The 17,149-nt window shown below is 38.2% G+C and overlaps 5 protein-coding genes across 5 annotated transcripts; 3 read left to right on the forward strand and 2 right to left on the reverse strand.

The window, feature by feature from the left end:
* Window positions 1-163: 163 nt before the first annotated feature.
* On the forward strand, window positions 164-1,025 carry PAAG_09044 (hypothetical protein; the record flags this gene model as incomplete). Its single annotated transcript, XM_002788997.2, has 5 exons — window positions 164-174; window positions 265-319; window positions 374-479; window positions 579-884; window positions 982-1,025. The coding sequence occupies 5 exons, from the start codon at window positions 164-166 to the stop codon at window positions 1,023-1,025; spliced, it is 522 nt and encodes a 173-aa protein (XP_002789043.2).
* Window positions 1,026-2,000: 975 nt separating this feature from the next.
* PAAG_09045 (eukaryotic translation initiation factor 4E-1) lies at window positions 2,001-2,898 on the forward strand (the record flags this gene model as incomplete). The annotated part of the gene is made up of 3 exons (XM_002788998.2): window positions 2,001-2,192; window positions 2,305-2,376; window positions 2,440-2,898. 3 exons carry the CDS (start codon window positions 2,001-2,003, stop codon window positions 2,896-2,898), a joined length of 723 nt encoding a protein of 240 aa, XP_002789044.1.
* A 910-nt stretch (window positions 2,899-3,808) lies between these two features.
* On the reverse strand, window positions 3,809-6,087 carry PAAG_09046 (2-succinylbenzoate-CoA ligase; the record flags this gene model as incomplete). The annotated part of the gene is made up of 5 exons (XM_002788999.2): window positions 3,809-3,861; window positions 3,946-4,184; window positions 4,273-5,210; window positions 5,265-5,563; window positions 5,736-6,087. The coding sequence occupies 5 exons, from the start codon at window positions 6,085-6,087 to the stop codon at window positions 3,809-3,811; spliced, it is 1,881 nt and encodes a 626-aa protein (XP_002789045.1).
* A 445-nt stretch (window positions 6,088-6,532) lies between these two features.
* PAAG_09047 (hypothetical protein) lies at window positions 6,533-7,085 on the forward strand (the record flags this gene model as incomplete). The annotated part of the gene is made up of 3 exons (XM_002789000.2): window positions 6,533-6,652; window positions 6,718-6,824; window positions 6,899-7,085. 3 exons carry the CDS (start codon window positions 6,533-6,535, stop codon window positions 7,083-7,085), a joined length of 414 nt encoding a protein of 137 aa, XP_002789046.1.
* Window positions 7,086-8,401: 1,316 nt separating this feature from the next.
* Window positions 8,402-9,712, reverse strand: PAAG_09048 (hypothetical protein; the record flags this gene model as incomplete). The annotated part of the gene is made up of 3 exons (XM_015846720.1): window positions 8,402-8,478; window positions 8,553-8,835; window positions 8,969-9,712. 3 exons carry the CDS (start codon window positions 9,710-9,712, stop codon window positions 8,402-8,404), a joined length of 1,104 nt encoding a protein of 367 aa, XP_015701762.1.
* Window positions 9,713-17,149: the final 7,437 nt, after the last annotated feature.

Raw genomic sequence — 17,149 nt, forward strand, 5'->3', positions numbered from 1 at the left:
GATCCCCAACAATTCAAGGGAGAAAGAGGGAAAAGTTAGCTAGATCTATGGATCTGTCTATCTATTCTATCCTGTAGATATCAAGCATGAGTTTCTGTATCTGTCAAGGGTGGGTAAATAGATAGAATATATATAATAGATATTCACAAGAAATACCCTCGTCATGCTGCACTGGTAAGTCTGCTTCAACTGATTGATCTATGACTAACTCCCAACTAAGCTAGCCAACTAACCGCTCTGTTCCCTATACGGATTATCTCCCAGGTATCAAGTCCAGTTGGCAAGGAGGCCATTGCTTACACAGAGCGTCGGGAGTGCCGTATGTCTTTTTATCATACGAAAAACTCCTATTCAGTGCTGACTGGCCGGGCAGATCCTCTTCGGTGCTGGAGATGTTCTCGCCCAACAACTCGTAGACCGCGCAGACACTGAGCACCACGACTATGCCCGCACTGCCCGAATGGTCCTGTATGGTGGTGGTAAGCATATATATATGTCTTCTTCGGAGGACCTTCTCTCATTTGTTGCCCTTAACTGGGAATATGAAACAGAAATCAATGCTAACTAATTTTTAACAGCCTTCTTCGGCCCCGGAGCCAGCACTTGGTACAAATTCATGGATCGGCACATTATCCTGAGCAGCCCCAAACTCACCCTCGCTGCCCGTATCGCCGGTGACCAATTGCTCTTCACTCCAACACACATGTTTGCCTTCCTCTCCTCCATGTCCATCATGGAGGGCAAGGATCCCAGGGAGAAACTACGTAACAGCTACTGGGCCGCCTACAAGGCCAACCTGATGATCTGGCCATGGGTTCAGGCTATCAACTTCACCTTTGTTCCCTTGCAACATCGCGTGCTGGTGGTCAATATTGTCAGTCTTGGTATGCATCTCTATTTATATATCTCCTTTATCTTTCTACCTTTCTATCTTTCCATCTATATTTATATGAGTATATATGTCTTACTAAACTATCACAGGCTGGAATTGCATCCTCAGCGTCATCAATAGTAGGAAACAGTAAACAGAATTTCTCAGGCTGTAATTCTGCATGAACTGCGTGTACTCTACATGCGTACAGTTAAACACTTTGCATCAGGAGCTGAAGGTTAAGTACGCGTTTGTTCTCCTCAGGTATTGAAGGGGAATAACGATCATAATATCAGGTTTTCAATATTCTGTGGCTCAATAGACATTATCGCCCTTTGGCTGGCAGTTTGAATTGTATTGCATTTTGTTGTCTGGATATATACCACTCCCTTTTTTTTTTGTTCGTTCTGATATCGAATGGATAGCCAGAGTAAGAATCAATTCAAAATATATAAATATATATAAAATTAAAAATACTTAGCTACTTACCCCTACTATATATGTAAATTAAATTTAAAATATCAATAAATCCGATTCTGTTGTAAAAATTCATACATATCTATGGTCTGGCTGAATTTGAATTGACTATTTATGACCGGAAAAAAATAAAGTTCAATCTCATGAAAATGTTTTTCCTTCTTGCTGTTTTTCTCTACTTTAGAAACAGAAATCCACCACCAAAACTCAACCTCAATCCTGGATAACATAGATCACCACAACAACAAAACATCCTCTCGCCTCTCCGTCGACGACCTCTATACCAACTCTCTACATAACTCTTCTCTGCCTGGTGCAGACTGGAGCCACCCTTTTCTCTTTCTCCCCTCCCCTCTAAATACTTTAACCCTCCCTCTTTTCTTCAGTGTGGCGTCGGACCTTCCCCCGCCCAAGTCAAACCTCAATTCTCAAAAATCAACATCTTTTGGTTTTTGTCGCTGAGATTATTTATCTTCATCTTCATCCTCACCTCCTCCTTTTTATTACCCTCTGTCCTTCTCGGTTTTTTCTCAACTCGCTTCAGAGAAAGTCCTCATCCCTCTCTCCGCGCGCAGATCCTGATCAGTCTCACTCCATACTGACATTGAAACTGACACCGATACTGACACATTCCCTCTCCCTTTCGCCCTCCATGGCTACCACGGCAGAGAATGTGGTCGTGATCCAAAGCCCCGTAAATGATGAGAATTTTGCTCCCGATGCAGCTGCTCAGACAAAATCGGGCGACACCGTCACTGTCTTCCATGATCCAAACAACTTCAATGTCAAACACCCGTTGATGCATGATTGGACACTCTGGTTTACAAAACCGCCAAGTGGGAAGGTAATTGGCTTGATATCTGTGTATCTATATATCTTTTTATCCATCTATCTATTATTTATAGTTATTGGTTGTTGCAAGCACGAGAATATGCCAAGGTAACGATTGCCTTTAGGGCGACAATTGGAACGAACTTCTCAAGGAGGTTGTGACATTTAACTCAGTGGAGGAATTCTGGGGAATTTACGTGAGTTGATAGTTCTGATCGCCAAAATAATAAGGGAAATCACTTTCTTAACAACTCCTACAGAACAACATCACTCCCACCTCCAAACTAGGCCTGAAAGCAGATTACCACCTCTTTAAAAAGGGTGTCCGTCCCGAATGGGAAGACCAGCAAAATAAGCACGGTGGTAAATGGTCGTACTCCTTCCGCGATAAGCAAAACGTTCCCATCGACGAGCTCTGGCTGCACGCCCAGCTCGCTGCCATCGGCGAAACCCTCGAGAGCGACGGTGATAACGAAGTTATGGGCGTAGTCGTCAACGTACGCAAGGGTTTCTACAGAGTCGGCCTGTGGACCCGGACTGTCGGCAAGAGCACACCAGAGGGCCGTCCTGCAGAGAAGGGCAAAGAAATTCTGCTTAATATTGGCAGGAAGTTTAAGGAGGTGCTACGCCTAAAAGACAATGAGATTTTGGAGTTTTCGGGCCATACCGATAGTGCCCATGCGGGGAGTACGAGGGCGAAGGCTAAGTTTTCTGTTTGAATGGGGAAGTGCTTGTGACAACATATATTAGCAATGGAAGCGGGCAGACGTGAAAAGGGAAAGAGGAAAGGTAAAAGCGTAAAAGGGCCTATGAGGAATGAATTCCTTATGTTTATTATGAAGGGGATGGATATGATAGTTACTGCGAAAGGAAAGAAGCATTGGTTCTTGAGACGGCATGGGACGAAACGTTAAGATGGATTTGAGATGGATATGCGATTACGGTTCATTGTTCTGATCGCTGTCTCCTCCATCACCCGCTCCCATATTCCTAGTAAGCATAAGACACCCATGCATCACTTTAAACAATAATAATCCCTTTATACTTCCACCCTCTTTTTTTAGATATACATACTCATTAACCCATCTACCACTTTTTACAACTCTTCTTCAAATTGACCACTCCATTAAAGATAAATTAACTTACCCAAATTTATTAGGCTATGCACTATTTGTTCATTTCATCCTCTATTATTGAAGGTGTTGTATTTTTGTTAATCTTCCCTTTCCCAGAGCTTTTGGAGGCTTTCAGGACTGTTCTTTTGCGAACTTGTTGTGATTCTCTTTCCATGATTGATATAGGCATTTTTACATTCACCTTATCGTAGCTGAGAGAAGAACAGTGTACGGCGAATCAACATTCTTAAATTTAAAGTCAGATATGAATGTTGTATTTCCTGGATATATGCTCCGTTGATGAAATGGCCCATCTAATTGGAGAACGGTAGAACGTGAAAATGGTCAATCATCATATATGTGTTCTATTAACAAACAACTATCGAAATCAAGATATAGAAATTCTTGGCCTCCTTATCTCATATATATAGGTATCTATCATAAAATCTATCATTCTATCCATAATAACGGCGCATCGAGCGCATAGCAAACCTTACCACCTGAAACGACACAATTACATCTCCAGCAGATCTCCACAAACCAGCTTCTCCAACGACTTCTTATTAACTGTCTACACCATCAGCAAATCCATCCATAATATGTATACCGCAAGATATTGCCTTCTACTTTGAGTTGAAGAGAATAACATACCTTTCCCCATCGCATTCCGCGGTAAGCCGTCCTTTAACACCCACATCTCTGACGGGATCTTGTATGCAGCCAGTTTACCCTTGAGTGCGCGGTGCATATCCATGATGCCCCATGGTTTATCCTTGCCATTGCGACTAGTGCTGGTCTCAAAGTCTGGATCCAGGACAAGGACAGCAGCTACTTTCTGTCCCCACTGCGGCGATGGGAGGCCGAGGACGGCCGCTTCAGTCACTTGGGGTCTATACTTCAGTTAATTGAGGCTCACTCATGCAAGTCGTTGATTAGGTAAAAAGGGGGAGTGGGAATGGAATAGGGGCATAAACATACAACGACAACAACTCCCTCTCAACCTCCAATGCGCTAACCTTCTCACCGCCAGTTTTAATGATATCTACGCTCTTGCGGCCCTGGATGAAATACAGCGGGCCGCGACACCACTCCTGACCCCCCCGTGCCGTGCCAGAGCCAGGGACAAATCTGCGCACAGCAACATCTCCAGTCTTGAACCAGCGCCCCTTCCCATCTTCATCTTCGGTAAACCCCCCCCTTGTCGCTTCCTCATTCCTCCAATATTCCTTAAACACCGTCGGTCCACGCAGTTGGATCTCACCTACCCTCTCGTGGCCATTCGCATCAATCTCCTCGCCGTGTCGAATGACTTCATTGACATCATTGTCAAAGAGTCTGCATTGCACAGAGGGGAGCGGCCAGCCAACGCTTCCGTCAACGCGGTCCGCGAAATCCAAGCCGCAACTAAGCGCCATACCCACCTCTGTCATGCCGTAGCGTTCTAGGAGGATGTTGCCGTTGCTTAGTTCTTTCCAAGAAGCTTTTGTCGGGGTGGGTAGGGCTGCTGAGCCAGAGATATTCAGGCGAAGATTTTTGGGTGAGATGGAGGTTTGCGCTGCTTGTTGAATTTCGGGAGGCAGGGTTTTGTGCGTTGATAGAAGCCTGTTGTATATTGTTGGGACAGCAGTTAGGAATGTAATTTTCTCCTTTGGTTCCGTTCTACTGCTGCTGCTTTTTGTTTGGTCGGCTGGAAGGAATGGGGCAGCAAGTCGATTCCAAACTGCGGTTGGGTTGAACGGGAACATGAACTCGATAGACGAACCGGCTAGAAGTGGTGCGAGGATGGCATTGAGAGTGCCGTGTATATGGTGCAGGGGAAGCAGGTGCAGCAATCGGTCGCTAGGGGAGTAGAACCATGCCTGGACCAAAGATTGTGCTTGTGTTGATAGAGCTGACTGGGGGATGAGGACTCCTTTCTATTCTTCATTAGGAGGAATCTTGTCATTACTAATTCCGGAAAAGCCACTCACTGGCCGATTTGTGGTTCCCGAAGTATAAAGCATCATTCCACCGCGTGCGTCCACCAAATCTTGAAAATGCAGCTGTCCAGCCGGATCCGCGCCATGTTCAATTTTATTAAGCACTTTCAACAACGGAATAGTCTCTAAATCCGCCTCGAGCAATTCCTGGGCCTTCTTTCTGTATTTATCCGTCGCCAGCAATAAGCTAGTTTGCGAATTTTCCAGGATGTACCTCAGCTCTCCGGCAGGGAAGCTGGGAGAGAGGGGTAGCGCGATTCCGTCGCAGGCGAGGATAGAGAGCAAAGTTACTATGATGCAAGTTAAAGAAAGCATTAGCATATCCTGCCATCGCCAACAGCATCCATTCTACATGTAGTATCGCTTTTTCTCCTTCTATGTTGCTTTTCTTTTTTCTTTTAATAAATAAATAAATAAATAAATAAAAAGGGGAGGGGAGTTAGGGTTGGGAAATAGCAGTACCTACGTAGTCGTAACCATTCTCCGCCAAAAACGCAACTGGAACACCGCGTAACGCTACATTCCTAGGTTCTGCTGAAACAGATACACATTGTAACAGATGGCTCTTGGAGCGCAGGATATCGCCAATTAAGTTTCCATAGGTAAAGGTACGGCCAGAGACGCTGTGGACAACGGCTGTTGATTTGGGATCATGGCGGTCGAGGGCGCGGAAGACCTGGAGGTCGGGGAGTGTGGAGGAGGGGCGGGATTGGCGATGGGCGTTGGATGAAGAGTACACAGTGATTGCAGGTCTCGGGCGACAGCGAAAGTATGAGCGAGTAAGGGATATTATTAGATCGTAGGATGTGGGCATGCTGATATATGTGCTGCGGAATTTACTCCTGATAACTTTGAATTTTTGCGTTTTAAACTATGGATGTGCTGCTAACAAAGCACAATGGTAATTAATTGGGTTGTATGTTTGTATCTTAACAATGGGGCTGATGCCATCGCTATTCAATTCAGGGGGAATTGAGAGCATGAGAATTAGAACAAAGCTGATGGAGTAGATGAAGGAGATTTGTTAAAATTTTAAATCCTCTTAACACTCAAGCAATTGGAAACTTTGTGGGGAGAGATGCCCAGCACAAAGAAGGCCGTCAGCAGTTGAACTTTAATAGTTAAATAACTATATAGTTAGCAACATATTTATTCCAGCATAATTATACAGTGCTGCATGCTTTCTTGTCACCAGTATATATGTAGTATATATGTATATATAGAGAAATATATACTTATATACGTACATATAAATCCAAATGCCCCACCCCATCCTGCTACGCCAGAATCGCCTTCTGCCTCTTTACAAACAACTCCGCTCAGTATCCAGCACAGCCTCAATGTCCAGCACACCTGTGGAAGACGCCATCCGCAAGAAGGTATTTACTATAGAGATATATATGTTGTTTCTACAAATAATACACACTGCTAACTGCGTATCAAGCTCCAAACAACTCTTCAACCCACTACCCTCATAATTCGCAACGACTCCCACAAACATGCCCATCACGCCCCAATGCGCGGCGTCTCGTCGCAAGAGACGCATTTTCAGTAAGCAGCTTCTAGTTCTATTTCCCATTTATTTATCCGAAGCCATTTATAATAAAAAATGATTCATCCAACAGCATAACGGTCACATCACCCTTATTCGTGGCAAAAACGCAGTCTGCTCGCCATCGAATGGTCTATGCGGCCCTCAAGGACGAGATGGCCCGGGAAGGCGGCATACATGCGTTGCAATTGAAGACGAGGACGGTAGAAGAGGAGGAAAGGGAGAAGGATAAGGAGAACGAGAATGATGGGAGTGGGTGATGGGCTGAGCGGAGTGGCAGGTCTGATGGATCTGTTATATTTCTGCACATCTACATACATACCTGGATGCCCGTACATGTATACATGTAAGTGTTGGTTGTGTACTGCAGATGCAGCATTTTAAGGAGGGAGTTGTACGTTATGTATACTTTCAAATGGTGTTTCTTTGCATTAACTGATCACATTGTACCTGCCTGACCTCACAGATACATCAGGTAATTTTGCAGGAAAATGGGATCATTGCATTCATTGCCCTACGACCAAGACTCTGACGGGGTGTGAAGGGGTACAGTATTATCTCGTTACAGGACCCGTCCTATTCCCTAGCACGTTCAAGCTCTCTCCAATATTTCCAACCTTAGTATTTCAAATCTAAGGGAATTAAAACATATTACTGGTCTGCCGCGGAATGACCAAATCCTTCAAGACACGCAGAAAAGTATCAGGTTTTAGATATATATATATATATATCATTAAGGCATACATCCAAAAGTAAATTTTGTGGGAAATAACAAAAATAATATAAATGCAATTGGTGTGATAGGATATAAACAAAATACAAACAAGATATTTCAATGCCAGGCAGACAAAGCAGAGCAGGACAATGAGAAACAAGAAGCAGAAAATGTAAAAAGAAATGAATTTCTGATGGAACGATATTATAAGTGTCGGTCTTTTAAGGGCCGCGATAAAGACACGGTAGTACCAGGACTCTTGCAACATAAAATAACTAAGACAGAGATCAAGAAATGGGGATGACGACAGCTGTGTACACGGGTAAAGGTAAAGGGGAAAATATTGAAGAATAGAGGACACAATACAAATAAAAGGAATATGGTGCACCTGATCGGAAAAATAAAAACACTGGTAAGAGGAAGAAGGCTGAAAAACAAGGAATTAGTGCAATCAGTACAAACCTGACCAGAGAAATATACGGGCCAGGAGGGGGTTTACAAAAGAAAACCAAAAGAAAAGGGAAAAAAAAGAAAAAAAGAGAAAAAAAAAGGGGGGGGAGGGGGAGGGGAAGGGGGATACCTGAATATGTCCGTTAGTAATAACACGGGGGGTATTGTTATTGCGTAGATGAAATAAGAAAAAGTATTAGGGTGTTGGGTAGGACAGCGGGTGGGATCAACGACCCGAAAGTCACTTGGGAGCCGGTTTGGTGACTCGTTGGCTTCAAGCTTCAGAGAACCGGGGGAGCAATGCCCTCGACTCGTCCTTGGGCCGTAAGAATTCTTTCTTTTTTTATTTTTATTTTTATTTTTATTTTTAAGAAAAAAAAGAACTGTCTAACAGGGATCTTTCGTTTACTATTAGACTTTTTTATTGCCGCCAGGTCCAACGGTGAAATAGAGCGAGAGGACAAGGACAAGAACAAGGACGATAAGAACTACATGACGTGGCAGTTAGTGAGCTTGTTTCATGAATTAGCAAGTTGTTACAGTATCTAATGTATATACTCACCAACAATCCCCAGACAGATCCACTTCTTCTTGTTGCGAGCGCGTGCCTTTGCGATGGCGCCGGTAATTTCCTCGTTACCTTTTTGCATATTAACGTTGACGTCTTCGGCTTGTTGATCGATCCTTTCGACAGCGGCTTCTTGCTGGACAACCAGGGTGTCAAGATCCTGGAACATCTGTGCCAACTCGAGCAGATCCCGTTCGATTTTCAAAATTTCGTCGTGTCTGGCGCGTACCATCTGAGAAACCTTTTGGGCATCGCCGCGTCGATCGCTTTGGATAAGCTGTAGCACGAAGTAGAAAAGTATAATTAGCAATTCATCGCAGTTTAAACATGATGCACTATTCGCTCATCTCGCCCTGGTTGGCATCTCAACGCCCCGGATGTTTGCAGTTCGGTGAGGTTTTGGTACTCACTGCCTGGCTAAATATTTGCTGGTTCGAAGGGTCTTGGACGGCTTCTTGGACTTCCGCATCAGTAGCATCAGGCCGCACAATTCTGTACTGTCTTGCCATCTGCGCCTCCAAGCCCTTGCGGAAATCCGACTGCACGCGTTGGTAGTTTGTGATGGCGGCCTTGAGACGTCTCTCGACCTTTCCGATCTGAGCAGTGTTCATGGTCTCTCCGGATCCGGGGGACTGTTTTATGGCTTTCATGCGCTGGATGAGATTCTGATAGAGGCGTTTCGTCTCGCTAGCCAGCTCGTCTGCCTCTGCACGAATAGTATTTTCACGGGCGGGGTCCGCGTCGCTGAGCAGGCGTCTATAGAGGCCCTTGACCTGCTCAATGTACCCGTCCACATCATCTATACCACGCTCGATATCTCTGCATTGGTTCAGGATCGCATGCCTGTCGCCACCTGATTGAACGTAGCCATGAGTTTGGTTGTTGTTGTTGTTGTTGTTGTTGTTGTTGTTGTTGTTGTATGAGGACATCTCTGTTTCCCATATTATTTTATTATTTAGTGTTTGAGGAGCATACGAGGAGGAAGGAATAGAGGGAGGGATATCAAAAGTAGATTCAAGAGAGAGAGATGACCATCGTACCATAACCAGCAACCGCACCAGCACCGGCTTCGACATCATTATTGTATCTGTTGTCTGGTCGGGAAGCATATGGATCGTATTGGCCGTAGTCTTGGCCACCGCCTTGGCCGCCATAGTTGTTATACTGTCATGCGCCATGCAAACCAAAAGGTCTCCCATGTCAGCAAATACGCCCTGGGGGAATAGGAAAGGGGGAGGGTGACAAAATCGAGGAAGAAATATGGGAGACGGAGAGTGGTTGATGGGGGATGTTTGGGGGTCAATGGGCCAGATCAGCCGGAGTTTGGAGGAGAGAGACCCACGCTCATGACGACAGCAAAAACAAGAGAGAGAAAGAAGAAATTTCGGAATGAAGTTGTATTGGGGCCGAGATATGAAATTTAAAAGAGAAATGTCCGCCCAAAAGAATGCAATGCTGGTGGGTAATAGAAATCCAGGGGGGGAATGAGCGAGAAAATAAGTAAGGAGGCGGTACCAGGGGTAAGGGGGGAGAATTGATTACAAGTGTCTACGCGGAGAGGAAAAAGTAGAAAGTTAAGAAAAGAGTCAGAGGGAGAGAAAGAAGATCAAAATATAGGAGAAACAATGATGAATGCACTCTATTAGAAGACTGGAAGAGTGGAGCAGAAGTTATTGATATGAGGTTATTGAAGGGAGAAGCAGAAAAACGAGACACACAGGGAGAATCGACCAAGGCTAGTGCAGCCTTAGTCAGACACTGGAGGAAGTTGGAACCTCATAGACAGCTGAGATACTGAGGTACGGATTATTGGCTGGAGATCTAGGAACTCTCTAAGTACTTTCTGGCGCAGAGTCGGGAGTTCCAGCGCTGTAAACTAAATTCAACAGCTAGTCATGCATATATAGCAGTAAAATTAAATGGAAAAAAAAGAAAAACAGAGGAGTTCCAGTTAATTGAAATTATAAAAACTACTCATCATTGCTGAGATGTTTCTTTTCATATTAAGCTTAAATGAAAATTTTTTATTTTATTCACTGATTATATAGCTATTTAAATTGATTACTAAATTTGATATATTTTTTCAATATTTATTTAATGAAAGTTCATAATTAGATATAGTAAAGAAAAATTAATTTCATTTTATAATATAATAATTTTTAATTAATTAAAGTTACTATTTTATTAAATTATAAAATTTATTTTATACTAAAGTACAATTAATATAAATATTATTTTTATCAAAAATAATAATTTTTTATTTTATTTAATATATTAATTATTTTATTTAAAATATTTTTAATAATTATATAATTTATATTATTTATTTAATAAAGTTTTTTAATATAATTTTAAATATTTTAATAATAAATAAAAAAATAAAATTTTATAAAAAATTATTATTAATACTATTTTTTATTTTAAATATATATAATTATAAAATTTTAATTTAAAATTAAATAAAATTTAAATAAATATAATTAAAAAAATATAATATTTATTTATTTAAATTAAAATTTAACTATTTTATAATTTTAATTAGTAAATATAATTTAAAATTATGATAAACTAATTATTAGAAATAGTTAATAATTAATATATATAAAAAATAAAAAAAATAATTAAACTTTACTTTAAATATTATACTATTCAGTAAACTAATAATACTTATCAATTTATTTTTTTTATTCTTACTGAGTATTAATCATTATAACTTTTATTTATTTATAAATTTTTTAAAGTTTATAAATAATTAATTCAATTATATAAATCAAACTCTGAGAGATTTTATAATATTATATTTTTTCAAAAATATTAATAACTTTCAAATTAAAATTATATTAGATAAAGAAGAAGTTTATAATTAATATTATAAATCTCTACTGTTAAAAATTATTTTAGTATATATTAGAAGTAAAATTTAATTATATTGAATAAAATTGCAGAATATTTGAAGATAGTTTTAAAAATTTTAAATTATTTATTTTATAACTTTATTTTTTTCAAAGTATTATATAATAAAAAATCTATATTTTATTCTCAATAGTTGATATATACAATCTTATAATACTGATAAATTAAATGATATAATCAGAGACAATTGATTGTAAATTATTATAAATTTAATAAAATAAGCTTTGAATAAAAATATTAATAATTGCTTTAGTATTTATTTTTTTATTTAAATAGATAACAATAATTATAATATTTTTATATTTATTATTTAGAAATAATTTTATTATAAAGTCAATAATTAAATTTTATTAGATTTAATTATAAATATTTAAAAACTTCAACATATCTATTTAATACTATCATTAAATATTGATATTTCAGTACAGTTATGACAGACTAATCACTGAGATCAGCATATAACAAAAATATATGAAAGTAAAAAGAAATTATTAAGAATGAAAAATAAAAAATAAATTATATAGAAAATTAACCTTTCTTTTATATAAAGTAGAGATTTAATATAAAGATAATTAAATTATTTTCTTTTATAATAAAGATAGAGACTATATAGAAAGAAGTAAAGATACTGTCTTAATAGTACTAATTATGAGAATATTAAGATGAATGAATTAAATATTAAAAGAAAATATAAAAAACTCTATAACTATAAGAGACTGAACTCTTAGATTCACTCTGACTGACTCAGCCTAGCCATCATTTGCATATACGCACGTGATCATACTGTACATGTGCATGTGATCATGCTATGTGAACCTGCTTAAGCTTGTATTCTCATCTCATTCTTTTCTTCCCTTTCTCAAGCAATTTGTCCTTATTATATAGGAGGACTAGCCTTTAGTTCTTAGATCTTAATCCTCTATATTATAAATTGCTTCACCCCTTTCATTGATAAGTCACTGAGAGTTTTAATTCTGTATCATAAAGCTCAGCAAATGTGCTAACATATGATAGGCTATTGAGAGTCTTAAATTCTGCACTACAAAGTTCAGTGATAGTACTAGTATATGAATAGACTAGTGGCAGACTTGTACAATGAATACACAAATGAATCAATATAAAGCAATGAGCAGGAATACCCTCAGTAGCTTTGAACAACAATAGATGATTTTTCTTCAACAGCAGAAACAGGTTCAGCATGAGAACAGAGATTTAATAGCAGCACAGCAAGCTGAAATAGCTAATCTACAACAAGCTTTGAACATCTCAATATCAATTCTCTCTCAATTGAATTTGCAATCACTCATTGCAGTTAGAAGATCAAAGACTAAGCTACTAAACTGTGAGAAGTATAATGATTTTAATCTGAAGCACTACTCTCAATGAGAGCTAAAGTTTCAATCAAAACTTAAGATCAATGGGAAAGCTTTAGATAATAATGAGGAATGTGCTTGATATGTGTACTCAAGACTGAAAGAAATGACAGCAGCTTGAGTTTATCTCTGAGTTGAGAATAATAAAAACAAGATCAACTTCACAGTAGAGAACTTACTGAAGCAGACACACATGCTCTTTAGTGATTCTGCATAATAGAAAAAGACTATGCAAAAGCTCAACAATCTATAACAGAGTAGAAGAGCTCTCTTTGACTTTCTGCCTGAATTTAATCACCTACTGCTGGAAGCTGATGATCACAAATGAAATGATCACATTAAAAAGAGATATTTGAAATTCACTCTAAGCATGAAGCTGAGGGAAGGCATGATGAGTGTAAGAGAATCATCTCTCTACAAGAATTACTGCAAGAAGCTTAGATTAGTTGATCATCAACTCTCTAAGCTTAAGACTTTAAGACAGTGATCTAAATGTCACAAAAGCAGATCTTCTTCAGATCATATAATATCTAATTAACACTCTTCACTTTGTCATGCTGTCCTTGATTGATAAAATCAGTCTCAAGCTTTCACTGATGATCTGATGAATCTCTCTCCTGATGCTGTGATCTCAAGTGCTCATTATATCAAATTGATAAATCAGACAGAGATTAATTGATGAAGAGAGTAAGGCCTGTGCCTGAGATGTGAAGCCAGAGGTCATATGATTAAGAGCTGTCTGTTCAAATCTCTTAGATGCTCTGCCACTCTCATGATAGCTAAGATGATTTCTAAGCTAGTATTGAATGATGACAATATAAATATGAGTGAGGATTAAGGCAAAGAGTAGCTCCAACTCAAAGACACTGAAAGAAGCAAAATAAGAAGCTTCTAAAGAAGCAATGAAAAAAATTTAAATCTAAGATGATATTTAAATCCTTCACTATTGATGCTCTAGTAGATAATGCCTTTTCAACTAAAGCAATGATAGACAGTGAATGTAATATCTATGATCTTATTTCTTAATTCTACAATAACAAGTATAAGCTCTCAGGCATTGAAATTTTCTATATTAAAATAACTGGTTTTGAAGACTTCATGAGACTCTTCATGAGCATGGTGACTGGCATCTGAATTGATATAGGTGGTCATATAACTGAACAGGCCTTTCTCTATATGGTGAATGACTTAAATGATCATGATATGTATTTAGATGACCCCTGGCTGGCCCAGCAAAAGGTGACCATGATCCCTCATCAAAGAATTGTGAGATTTGAAGAGAGTGGCATAGAGATAGAGTCTAGTTCAAATGCAAAAGCTGATGTGATTCTCATCTCTGCCATAAGCTTCTCTAAGCTTGTGAGCACTCAAGAGAAGTGAAACATCAAGATCTTTACTGTTAGTTTAACTGACATTCAAAAGACTCTAAAAGTGAAATCAAAGATTGAACTCAGAGAAAAGCTGTCTAAATATTATTATGAGTTTTTAAACATATTTGATAAGAAAGCTGTCAATACTCTACCCCCACTTCATGGTTTATATAGAGATCATAGAATTGAACTGATTAAAAAGACTGATGATAGTATAGAACAACCTCTTTGAAACTTATTATATAATATATCTCAAGAGAAACTACTGACTTTGTGAAAGACTCCTACAGATTATATAGATAAGAATTTTATTAGAGTGAGCAACTCTTCTGCAGTCATCTCTGTACTATTTGCAAAGAAGTCTGAGAGTGAACTAAGATTCTGTGTGAACTATCAAGCTCTTAACAAAATCACCTAAAAGAATTGATATTCTCTATCATTAATTAGTAAGACTCTACAGTGAATTGAACAGGCTAAATAATTCACTAAGCTGAACATTATTGCAGCTTTTCACAAGATTTAAATCACAGAAAATTATGAGTGAATAATAGTCTTTAGAATCATATACAGACTATTTGAGTTGCTGATTACACTCTTTGATTTGACCAATGCTCTGAGCATATTTCAAAAATATATCAACTGAGTATTACATGGATATCTGGACAACTTCTGCTCAGTCTATTTAGATGACATCTTGATATTTTTCTCAAGAAGCTTACAGGAGCATTGCAAGCATGTATAAAAGATGCTTATACATCTACAGAAAGCAGGCCTGCAGGCAGATATTAGAAAGAGTGAGTTCAAGATAAATAGCATAAAATATTTTAAATTTATCATTGAAGTGGGCAAGGGTATACAAATGAATCTGAAGAAGATTAAAGCTGTTTTGAAATAAATGACATCTACTACTCTTAATAGTGTATAAAGATTTTTAGACTTTGTCAATTTCTATAGATAATTCATCAGGGATTTCTCAAAGATTGCAATCTCACTGACAATTCTTACATGCAAAAATGTTCTCTTCTTGTGAATGAGCAAGGCTGAAAAAGGTTGTAAGTATCTAATATCAATGTTTATCTCTGCTCTAATTCTGCTTCAATTTGATCCTAACTGTGAGACTATATTGAAAATGAACTTCTTAGATTACATCTCAGAAGGAGTGCTGCTACAATATGATGAGCAGAGCATTCTACACTCATGTGCCTTCTTCTCTTGCAAGCATTACCTGCAGAATGCAACTATGAGATTCATGATAAGAAGTTATTAGTAATAATTGAGTGTTTAAAGAAATGAAATACTGAGCTACAAAGTGTAAAGAAATTCAAGATTTTCACAGATCATAAGAATCTAGAATACTTCATGACTATATACAGACTAAATAAAAGACAGCTATATTGAATGAATATTCTCTATCAATTCAACTTCAGAATTGATTACCAGTCAAAGAAGTTGAACACTGAATCAGATACTCTATCACAATGAGAGCAGAACATGTCACAGAGTGCTGATGATGAGAGAATCAAGCAGAAACAAGCTCAACTACTTATGTTTAATATACTGGCACTTGAAATGAAACCAAGAGTGGCTGCTGTCAGTATGAAACTTGAGATGTCTCTTCAAGCTCAATGAAATAAGGCTCACAAAAATGACAAGATTCTGCAGTGTTTGAAGCAGACTCTTCATGAGAAAAGATTCAGATTTTCTTCTGAACTCAGCATTAAGACCTCTGTCTCTGAGTGCTCTTTAAATGAGAACAGAAAGCTTCTCTTTTGAGGTTATAATTGAGTATCAGACTTCAAACCTCTTCAAACCAGATTAGTACACAAAGCTCACAACTCATTTATTACTAGTCATCCCAGGTGAGAGCAAACAATAAGAGTTCTAAAACATGAGTTCTACTAGTCAAGCTATGCTACTGATATGAGAAAAATGATTAAGAACTGTCATCTTTGCAGATTAAACATTACATAAAGAGATCAACATCAAAGACTGCTTAAGCCTCTTCTCATTTCTGAACACATATGATAAGAGCTTTTCATGGACTTTATTGTGAACTTATCAAGCTCTAAAGAATACATAAATATCATCATTATAACAGACAAATTGATCAAAAGAGTTATATTAAAAGTAGTTAAGAAAACTGATGTGAAGACAGTGACTAGAGTGTTCCTTTGCAACATCATCTCTCAACATGACATCTTTAAGACAGTAGTGTCAGATTGAGGGTCAGCTTTCACAAGTATATTTTGAACTTAAATATGTGAAAAATTAGATATTAAGAGACAACTCTTCAAAGTCTATCACTCAGAGACTGACAGAGCTACAGAGTGAATGAATAAGACTCTGAAAATCTATCTATATAAGTACATTAGCTTTTAACAGAATGACTGATGTGAATGACTTCCTCTAACAGAGCTGATCATTAATAATAGAGATGTTGCCTCAACAGATGTGAGCTGATTCTTTTTAACACATCTTTTTCATGTCTCCTTTATTGATATAGCTGATGCACTCTCTGTTGAAACATCAAATAATCTCATTGAGTTTGCAGATGATTATATAAAGAAGACTCATGAAGTGTTGAAGTGAGCTTAAGTAAAAATGACAAATGCTCAGCAATCTCAAAAGAACTATGTGAATAGATGAAGTAACTCAGCTTCAAGCTTTCAACCTGGAGATAAGATCTGATTGAGCTTAAAGAACATGAGAACTAATCATCTGTGTAAGAAGTTGAATACAAAATACAATCAATATACTATGCTAGAAAAGATAGAATTTCATACTTACTGACTGAATGTCTCACTCAGCATTCACAATATCTTTAATGTAAAGCTTTTACATACTGTGGTGATGAATCTCCTGCCTAGTCAAAGGCAAATTGACTGACAGTCACTCACTATAGAGACTCTGAAAGGATCTGAGTTTGAGATTGAGA

This window comes from Paracoccidioides lutzii (assembly GCF_000150705.2).
Source record: "Paracoccidioides lutzii Pb01 unplaced genomic scaffold supercont2.65, whole genome shotgun sequence".
NCBI lineage: Eukaryota > Fungi > Ascomycota > Eurotiomycetes > Onygenales > Ajellomycetaceae > Paracoccidioides > Paracoccidioides lutzii.